At 43.2% G+C, this 11,215-nt stretch overlaps 1 protein-coding gene across 3 annotated transcripts in view; it reads left to right on the top strand.

The window, feature by feature from the left end:
* The window catches only part of LOC128686027 (2-aminomuconic semialdehyde dehydrogenase), a 107,766-nt gene that overhangs the window by 43,020 nt on the left and 53,531 nt on the right, over positions 1-11,215 (top strand). For all 3 annotated transcript variants that reach the window (XM_070083442.1, XM_070083441.1, XM_070083440.1), the window contains exon 5: positions 8,218-8,384. In XM_070083442.1, the coding sequence (XP_069939543.1) occupies positions 8,218-8,384 (167 nt within the window). The remainder of the gene's footprint in view (positions 1-8,217; positions 8,385-11,215) is intronic.

Genomic DNA, 11,215 nt, shown 5'->3' with positions numbered 1-11,215 from the left:
GCTGACTCCAAGATGAAGGTAGTTAGATAACTGACTCTAAGAGGAAGGAAGTTAGGTCACTGACTCTAAGAGGAAGGTAGTTAGGTCACTGACTCTAAGAGGAAGGTAGTTAGGTCACTGACTCTAAGAGGAAGGTAGACAGATCACTGCTCCAACATGAAGGCAGATCACTGTCTCCAACATAAAGCCAGATCACTGTCTCCAACATGAAGGCAGATCACTGCTCCAACATTAAGGCAGATCACTGCTCCAACATGAAGGCAGATCACTGTCTCCAACATTAAGGCAGATCACTGCTCCAACATAAAGGCAGATCACTGCTCCAACATGAAGGCAGATCACTCCTCAAACATTAAGGCAGATCACTGTCTCCAACATGAAGGCAAATCACTGCTCCAACATGAAGGCAGATCACTGTCTCCAACATTAAGGCAGATCACTGCTCCAACATTAAGGCAGGTCACTGCTCCAACATGAAGGCAGATCACTGTCTCCAACATGAAGGCAGATCACTGCTCCAACATTAAGGCAGATCACTGTCTCCAACATGAAGGCAGATCACTGTCTCCAACATGAAGGCAGATCACTGCTCCAACATTAAGGCAGATCACTGCTCCAACATGAAGGCAGATCACTGTCTCCAACATTAAGGCAGATCACTGCTCCAACATGAAGGCAGATCACTGCTCCAACGTGAAGGCAGATCACTGCTCCAACATTAAGGCAGATCACTGTCTCCAACATGAAGGCAGATCACTGCTCCAACATGAAGGCAGATCACTGTCTCCAACATTAAGGCAGATCACTGCTCCAACATTAAGGCAGGTCACTGCTCCAACATGAAGGCAGATCACTGTCTCCAACATGAAGGCAGATCACTGCTCCAACATGAAGGCAGATCACTGTCTCCAACATTAAGGCAGATCACTGCTCCAACATTAAGGCAGATCACTGTCTCCAACATGAAGGCAGATCACTGCTCCAACATTAAGGCAGATCACTGCTCCAACATGAAGGCAGATCACTGCTCCAACATGAAGGCAGATCACTGTCTCCAACATGAAGGTAGATCACTGCTCCAACATGAAGGCAGATCACTATCTCCAACATAAAGGCAGATCACTGCTCCAACATGAAGGCAGATCACTGTCTCCAACATTAAGGCAGATCACTGCTCCAACATAAAGGCAGATCACTGCTCCAACATGAAGGCAGATCACTCCTCAAACATTAAGGCAGATCACTGTCTCCAACATGAAGGCAGATCACTGCTCCAACATGAAGGCAGATCACTGTCTCCAACATTAAGGCAGATCACTGCTCCAACATTAAGGCAGGTCACTGCTCCAACATGAAGGCAGATCACTGTCTCCAACATGAAGGCAGATCACTGCTCCAACATTAAGGCAGATCACTGTCTCCAACATGAAGGCAGATCACTGTCTCCAACATGAAGGCAGATCACTGCTCCAACATTAAGGCAGATCACTGCTCCAACATGAAGGCAGATCACTGTCTCCAACATTAAGGCAGATCACTGCTCCAACATTAAGGCAGGTCACTGCTCCAACATGAAGGCAGATCACTGTCTCCAACATGAAGGCAGATCACTGCTCCAACATGAAGGCAGATCACTGTCTCCAACATTAAGGCAGATCACTGCTCCAACATTAAGGCAGATCACTGTCTCCAACATGAAGGCAGATCACTGCTCCAACATTAAGGCAGATTACTGCTCCAACATGAAGGCAGATCACTGCTCCAACATGAAGGCAGATCACTGTCTCTAACATGAAGGTAGATCACTGCTCCAACATGAAGGCAGATCACTATCTCCAACATAAAGGCAGATCACTGCTCCAACATGAAGGCAGATCACTGCTCCAACATGAAGGCAGATCACTGCTCCAACATTAAGGCAGATCACTGCTCCAACATGAAGGCAGATCACTGCTCCAACATTAAGGCAGATCACTGCTCCAACATGAAGGCAGATCACTGCTCCAACATGAAGGCAGAGCACTGCTCCAACATTAAGGCAGATCACTGCTCCAACATTAAGGCAGATCACTGCTCCAACATGAAGGCAGATCACTGCTTCAACATGAAGGCAGATCACTGCTCCAACATGAAGGCAGATCACTGTCTCCAACATGAAGGCAGATCACTGCTCCAACATGAAGGCAGATCACTGCTCCAACATTAAGGCAGATCACTGCTCCAACATTAAGGCAGATCACTGCTCCAACATTAAGGCAGATCACTGCTCCAACATTAAGGCAGATCACTGCTCCAACATTAAGGCAGATTACTGCTCCAACATTAATGCAGATCACTGCTCCAACATGAAGGCAGATCACTGTCTCCAACATTAAGGCAGATCACTGCTCCAACATGAAGGCAGATCACTGTCTCCAACATGAATGCAGATCACTGCTCCAACATGAAGGCAGATCACTGCTCCAACATGAAGGCAGATCACTGTCTCCAACATGAAGGCAGATCACTCCTCCAACATGAAGGCAGATCACTGCTCCAACATTAAGGCAGATCATTGCTCCAACACTAAGGCAGATCACTGCTCAAACATTAAGGCAGATCACTGCTCCAACATTAAGGCAGATCATTGCTCCAACATTAAGGCAGATCACTGTCTCCAACATGAAGGCAGATCACTGCTCCAACATTAAGGCAGATCACTGCTCCAACATCAAGGCAGATCACTGCTCCAACATTAAGGCAGGTCACTGCTCCAACATTAAGGCAGATCACTGCTCCAACATTAAGGCAGATCACTGCTTCAACATTAAGGCAGATCACTGCTCCAACATTAAGGCAGATCACTGCTCCAACATCAAGGCAGATCACTGCTCCAACATTAAGGCAGGTCACTGCTCCAACATTAAGGCAGATCACTGCTCCAACATTAAGGCAGATCACTGCTTCAACATTAAGGCAGATCACTGCTCCAAAATTAAGGCAGATCACTGTCTCCAACATGAAGGCAGATCACTGTCTCCAACATTAAGGCAGATCACTGCTCCAACATGAAGGCAGATCACTGCTCCAACATTAAGGGAGATCACTGCTCCAACATTAAGGGAGATCACTGCTCCAACATGAAGGCAGATCACTGCTACAATATGAAGGCAGATCACTGCTCCAACATGAAGGCAGATCAGGCAGGTAGTAGGTTGGTAGACCCAGGTAGTGGGTTGGTAGACAGCAACCACCCAGGGAAGTACTACCGTCCTGCCAGATGACTGTGAAACAGAAACCTGTAACTGTTTTGCATGATGGTAGGATTGCTGGTTTCTTTTTCTGTCTCATAAACACGCTAGATAACAGGGATATCTTGCTACTCCTACTTACACTTTGGTCACACTTCACAGACACGCACATGTATATATATATACATACATCTAGGTTTTTCTCCTTTTTCTAAATAGCTCTTGTTCTTCTTTATTTCTTCTATTGTCCATGGGGATGTGGAAAAGAATCTTTCCTCCGTAAGGCATGTGTGTCGTATGAGGCGACTAAAATGCCGGGAGCAATGGGCTAGTAACCCCTTCTCCTGTATACATTTACTAAAAAAGACAAGAAGAAAAACTTTATAAAACTGGGATGCTTAAATGAGCGTGGATGTAGTGCGGATGACAAGAAACAGATGATTGCTGATGTTATGAATGAAAAGAAGTTGGATGTCCTGGCCCTAAGCGAAACAAAGCTGAAGGGGGTAGGGGAGTTTCGGTGGGGGGAAATAAATGGGATTAAATCTGGAGTATCTGAGAGAGTTAGAGCTAAGGAAGGGGTAGCAGTAATGTTGAAGGATCAGTTACGGAAGGAGAAAAGAGACTATGAATGTGTAAATTCAAGAATTATGTGGATTAAAGTAAAGGTTGGATGCGAAAAGTGGGTCATAATAAGCGTGTATGCACCTGGAGAAGAGAGGAATGTAGAGGAGAGAGAGAGATTTTGGGAGATGTTAAGTGAATGTATAGGAGCCTTTGAACCAAGTGAGAGGGTAATTGTGGTGGGGGACGTGAATGCTAAAGTAGGAGAAACTTTTAGAGAGGGTGTGGTAGGTAAGTTTGGGGTGTCAGGTGTAAATGATAATGGGAGCCCTTTGATTGAACTTTGTATAGAATGGGGTTTAGTTATAGGTAATACATATTTTAAGAAAAAGAGGATAAATAAGTATACAAGATATGATGTAGGGCGAAATGACAGTAGTTTGTTGGATTATGTATTGGTAGATAAAAGACTGTTGAGTAGACTTCAGGATGTACATGTTTATAGAGGGGCCACAGATATATCAGATCACTTTTTAGTTGTAGCTACTCTGAGATACAAGGAGAATAGAAGCATCAGGGAAGAGAGAGGTGAAGGTTTATAAACTAAAAGAGGAGGCAGTTAGGGTAAGATATAAACAGCTATTGGAGGATAGATGGGCTAATGAGAGCATAGGCAATGGAGTCGAAGAGGTATGGGGTAGGTTTAAAAATGTAGTGTTAGAGTGTTCAGCAGAAGTTTGTGGTTACAGGAAAGTCGGTGCGAGAGGGAAGAGGAGCGATTGGTGGAATGATGATGTAAAGAGAGTAGTAAGGGAGAAAAAGTTAGCATATGAGAAGTTTTTACAAAGTAGAAGTGATGCAAGGAGGGAAGAGTATATGGAGAAAAAGAGAGAGGGTAAGAGAGTGGTGAAGCAATGTAAAGAGAGAGCAAATGAGAGAGTGGGTGAGATGTTATCAACAAATTTTGTTGAAAATAAGAAAACGTTTAAGGAAGCCTTGAGAACAAATGGATTTGTCAGTTAAAAATAGGAGAGGAGAGTTATTAAATGGAGAGTTAAATGTATTCTGAAGATGGAGGGAATATTTTGAGGAATTGTTAAATGTTGATGAAGATAGAGAAGCAGTGATTTCGTGTATAGGGCAAGGAGGAATAACATCTTGTAGAAGTGAGGAAGAGCCAGTTGTGAGTGTGGGGGAAGTTCGTGAGGCAGTAGGTAAAATGAAAGGGGGTAAAGCAGCCTGGATTGATGGGATAAAGATAGAAATGTTAAAAGCAGGTGGGGATATAGTTTTGGAGTGGTTGGTGCAATTGTTTAATAAATGCATGGAAGAGGGTAAGGTACCTAGTAATTGTCAGAGAGCAAAGGGGACAAAAGAGAGTGCAAAAATTATAGGGGGATAAGTCTGTTGAGTATACCTGGTAAAGTATATGGTAGAGTTATTATTGAAAGAATTAAGAGAAAGACGGAGAATAGGATAGCAGATGAACAAGGAGGCTTTAGGAAAGGTAGGGGGTGTGTGGACCAGGTGTTTACAGTGAAACATAAGTGAACAGTATTTAGATAAGGCGAAAGAGGTTTTTGTGGCATTTATGGATTTGGAAAAGGCGTATGACAGGGTGGATAGGGGGGTAATGTGGCAGATGTTGCAAGTGTATGGTGTAGGAGGTAGGTTACTGAAAGCAGTGAAGAGTTTTTACGAGGATAGTGAGGCTCAAGTTAGAGTATGTAGGAAAGAGGGAGATTATTTCCCAGTAAAAGTAGACCTTAGACAAGGATGTGTGATGTCAAGGTGGTTGTTTAATATATTTATAGATGGGGTTGTAAGAGAAGTAAATGCGAGGGTCTTGGCAAGAGGCGTGGAGTTAAAAGATAAAGAATTACACATAAAGTGGGAGTTGTCACAGTTACTCTCTGCTGATGACACTGTGCTATTGGGAGATTCTGAAGAGAAGTTGCAGACGTTGGTAGATGAATTTGGTAGTGTATGTAAAAGAAGAAAATTAAAAGTGAATACAGGAAAGAGTAAGGTTATGAGGATAACAAAAAGATTAGGTGATGAAATATTGGATATCAGATTGGAGGGAGAGAGTATGGAGGAGGTGAATGTATTCAGATATTTGGGAGTGGACGTGTCAGCGGATGGGTCTATGAAAGATGAGGTGAATCATCGAATTGATGATGGGAAAAGGGTGAGTGGTGCACTTAGGAGTCTGTGGAGACATATAACTTTGTCCTTGGAGGCAAAGAGGGGAATGTATGAGAGTATAGTTTTACCAACGCTCTTATATGGGTTTGAAGCATGGGTGATGAATGTTGCAGCGAGGAGAAGGCTGGAGGCAGTGGAGATGTCATGTCTGAGGGCAATGTGTGGTGTGAATATAATGCAGAGAATTCGTAGTTTGGAAGTTAGGAGGAGGTGCGGAATTGCCAAAACTGTTGCCCAGAGGGCTGAGGAAGGGTTGTTGAGGTGGTTAGGACATGTAGAGAGAATGGAGAGAAACAGAATGACTTCAAGAGTGTATCAGTCTGTAGTGGAAGGAAGGTGGGGTAGGGGTCGGCCTAGGAAAGGTTGGAGGGAGGGGGTAAAGGAGGTTGTGTGTGTGAGGGGCTTGGACTTTCAGCAGGCATGCGTGAGCGTGTTTGATAGGAGTGAGTGGAGACAAGTGGTTTTTAATACTTGACGTGCTGTTGGAGTGTGAGCAAAGTAACATTTATGAAGGGATTCAGGGAAACCGGCAGGCCGGACTTGAGTCCTGGAGATGGGAAGTACAGTGCCTGCACTCTGAAGGAGGGGTGTTAATGTTGCAGTTTAAAAACTGTAGTGTAAAGCACCCTTCTGGCAAGGCAGTGATGGAGTGAATGATGGTGAAAGTTTTTCTTTTTCGGGCCACTCTGCCTTGGTGGGAATCGGCCAGTGTGTTAATAAAAAAAGAAAATAATAATAGTAATAAAATATGTATATTATATATGTATATATATATATATATATATTTATATATATATATATATACATATATATATATATATATATATATATATATATATATATATATATATATATATATATATATATATATATATATATATATATATATATATATATATATATATATATATATATATATATATATATATATATATATATATATATATATATATATATATATATATATATATATATATATATATATCTTCCAAATCGTTGACTCTCTTACGTTATTCACGAACGACTCAACTTTCTCTACTAATTATTACCATAATCTAAATACAGCTAGCCTCACATGTTTATATAAACAATTTTACCAATCTTAGTTGTATGATTATACTGTCTATAAATATGAATGATATTATTAAAATACTTATCTAATATCTTACCTTCAAAGATAGAGCCAGAGAGTGTGTTTGTCCTCCTCTCCACACAATTATATTATCATTCTTCACTTGGAGTTCTTCACCTATATTAAACATACGTGTATACAAATAACGTTAATTATTCGTGGCTACTGACGTTTCTATTTCTGGTATTTCCACCTTTCTTGCCCAGCTATATTCTGATACTGTAGGAATTCGTTGTTTTTGTCGCATTCCTCATATTAAATTCATTTTTAAATTTTTTTAGTAAGTATTGTTTTCTTATGTACAATAAGAGTCATCAAACCTGCGAACTATTTTTTTTATGGATTTTTTCTTTCAGTTCTTGAGGTGTTTCATTTTCTACATTATTGGTAAAATCTTCAAAAAAAAATGATTTATTTCAACTGTCCAAGTTTATTTTATATTTGTTGTTGTTTAACGTGATTATTTTATATCCGTCCACCTTTACGCCATTTTTTGGGAAAGATTTATTGTCATATCAGATTTATCTCTTTAGCGTCAAAAATACGTACGCCGCCATATTTGATAAATTGAAAAGTTTATTATATGTTTCACCATTTCTTTTAAATTTAACTGACAGTAATGAAGCTCTGAAGTTAATGGAGATCCGATCCTTCTTGTCTCAATGGCAGCCCAGGTCTCAGACCAACCAGGTTGTTGATGTACGCAGGCTCTGGTGGCCTGGTGGTTAACGCTCTCGCTTCACACGGTGAGGGCCTGGGTTCGATTCCCAGCCAGAGTAGAAACATTGGACGTGTTTCTTTCCACCTGTTGTCTATGTTCCCCATCAGTAAAATGGGTACCTGGGTGTTAGTCGACTGGTGTGGGTCGCATCCTGGGACACTGACCTAAGGAGGCCTGGTCACAGACCGGGCCGCGGGGGCGTTGACCCCCGGAACTCACTCCAGGTAAACACTCCAGGTAAAACCCTCTTGCAGGACACTTCAGTCTTGATGTCGGTGAAGAGGTGATGAAAAAAAAAAAACGAATTTCAGCTTCCCTCTTCTTCCATACATCAAACTTCATTAACTGATTTGTATGTACAGGTTTCCCCGCGGGTGTTGTCAACGTTGTGTTCGGCAGTGGTCCTTCAGCAGGGGAGTTACTGGCTTCTCACCCTGACTTGCCTCTCCTCACCTTCGGCGGCACCACCATCATGAGTAAACGCATCGTTCAAACAGCTGCTCCTCTCCTAAAGAAAGTGTCCGTTAAGGTGCGTTATTGAAGGTATTAGTGCGCTTAGCTAATTGTGCTCATCTAATTGTGGTTGGAGGGGTCAAGTCATAGCTCATGGCCCCGCCTCTTTACTGGTCACTACTAGGTCCACTCTTTCCCTGCTCTATGAGCTTTACCATATAACTTCCTAAAGCTGTGTATGGATCCTGCCTCCACTACATCAATCTCCAGACTGTTCCACTTCCTGACGACTCTGTGACTGAAGACATACTTCCTAATATCTTTGTGACTCATCTGAGTTTTTAGCTTCCACTTGTAACCCCTTGTTGTTGTGTCCCATCTATGAAACATTCTGTTCCTATCCACCTTGTCAAATCCTCTGCTGCATACCCGGTATGTAGCACCAATATGGGCCTAACGTACACCGTGTACAGTGTCATGAATGAATCTTTACGTAGATATAGACACGCTATTATCAGGTTTGCCAGGCGCCTGTATGCTGCTCCAGTTTTTTGCTTGATGTGCGCCTCAGATGCTCGGTACGATGCTCACCACAAGATCCTTTTCCTTGAGTGACTTTTGCAGCCTCTGAATTCTTAGGCTGTACTACGTCTGCGGTCTTTGTCCTTCCGAAAGCTTGTGTTCTTGTGCGCGCATGCGCGTGTGTTTGTGTGTGTGTTTGTACTCACCTATTTGTGGTTGCAGGGGTCGAGTCTTAGCTCCTGGCCCCGCCTCTTCACCGGTTGCTACTGGGCCCTCTCTCTCCCCGCTCCATGAGCTTTATCAAACCTCGTCTTAAAACTGTGTATGGTTCCTGCCTCCACTACGTCATTTTCTAGGCTGTTCCACTACCTTACAACTCTATGACTGAAGAAATACTTCCTAATATCTCTCTGACTCATTTGTGTCTTCAACTTCCAATTGTGGCCTCTTGTTTCTGTGTCCCCTCCCTGGAACATCCTGTCTTTGTCCACCTTGTCTATTCCACGCAGTATTTTATATGTCGTTATCATGTCTCCCCTGACCCTCCTGTCCTCCAGTGTCGTCAGGCCGATTCCCTTAATCTTTCTTCATAGGACATTCCCCTTAGCTCTGGAACTAACCTTGTCGCAAACCTTTGTACTTTCTCTAGTTTCTTGACGTGCTTTATCAAGTGCGGGTTCCAAACAGGTGCTGCATACTCCAGTATGGGCCTGACATACACGGTGTACAGTGTCTTGAACGATTCCTTACTAAGGTATCGGAATGCTGTTCTCAGGTTTGCCAGGCGCCCATATGCTGCAGCAGTTATCTGATTGATGTGTGCTTCCGGAGATATGCTCGGTGTTATACTCACCCCAGGATCTTTCTCCTTGAGTGAGGTTTGCAGTCTTTGGCCACCTAGCCTATACTCTGTCTGTGGTCTTCTGTGCCCTTCCCCTATCTTCATGACTTTGCATTTGGCAGGATTAAATTCGAGATGCCATTTGCTGGACCAGGTGTCCAGTCTGTCCAGGTCTCTTTGAAGTCCTGCCTGGTCCTCATCTGATTTAATTCTCCTCATTAACTTCACATCATCTGCAAACAGGGACACTTCTGAGTCTAACCCTTCCATCATGTCGTTCACATATACCAAAAATAGCACTGGTCCTAGGACCGACCCCTGTGGGACCCCGCTCGTCACAGGTGCCCACTGTGATACATCATTACGTACCATGACTCGTTGTTGCCTCCCTGTCAGGTATTCTCTGATCCATTGCAGTGCCCTTCCTGTTATATGCGCCTGATGCTCTAGCTTCTGCACTAATCTCTTGTGAGGAACTGTGTCAAAGGCCTTCTTGCAGTCCAAGAAGATGCAATCAACCCACCCCTCTCTCTCGTGTCTTACTTCTGTTATTTTATCATAAAACTCCAGAAGGCTTGTGACACAGGATTTGCCTTCCGTGAATCCGTGCTGGTTGGCATTTTTACTCTTGTTCCATTCCAGGTGCTCCACCACTCTCATCCTGATAATCTTCTCCATAATTTTGCATACTATACACGTCAATGACACAGGTCTATAGTTTAGTGCCTCTTTTCTGTCTCCTTTTTTAAAAATGGGAACTACATTTGCCGTCTTCCATACCTCAGGTAGTTGCCCAGTTTCCAGGGACGTGTTGAAGATTGTGGTAAGTGGCACGCACAACATATCTGCTCCCTCTCTAAGGACCCACGGGGAGATGTTGTCCGGTCCCATTGCCTTTGAGGTATCGATGTCCCTTAGCAGTTTCTTCATCTCCTCCTCATCTGTATGTATGTCGTCCAACACTTGTTGGTGTATTCCTTGCTGGTGTCCCCATCTGGTCTGTCCCTCCAGAGTCCTTCCTGTCTCTACTGTAAATACTTCCTTAAATCTCGTGTTGAGCTCCTCACATACCTCTTGATCGTTTCTTGTGAGTTCTCCACCTTCTTTCCTCAGCCTTATCACCTGGTCCTTGACTGTTGTCTTCCTCCTAATGTGGCTATACAGCAGTTTCGGGTCAGATTTGACTTTCGATGCTATGTCGTTTTCATACTGTCGCTGGGCCTCCCTCCTTATCTGTGCATACTCGTTTCTGGCTCTTCTACTAATCTCCTTGTTTTCCTGGGTCCTATGCCTCCTGTACCTTTTCCATTCTCTGTTGCACTTAGTTTTTGCCTCCCTTCACCTTCGGGTAAACCAAGGACTCGTTTTGGTCTTCCTATTATTTCTGTTTCTCTTGGGAACAAAACTTTCCTCTGCCTCCTTGCACTTTGTTGCCACATATTCCATCATCTCGTTTACTGATTTTCCTACCATTTCTCTGTCCCACTGAACCTCCTGCAGGAAGTTTCTCATACCTGTGTAGTCCCCCCTTTTATAGTTTGGCC

This window comes from Cherax quadricarinatus, chromosome 9 (genome assembly GCF_038502225.1).
Source record: "Cherax quadricarinatus isolate ZL_2023a chromosome 9, ASM3850222v1, whole genome shotgun sequence".
NCBI lineage: Eukaryota > Metazoa > Arthropoda > Malacostraca > Decapoda > Parastacidae > Cherax > Cherax quadricarinatus.
Note: the sequence above shows the minus strand (reverse complement) of the source record. Positions and strands in the feature narration are given on the sequence as shown.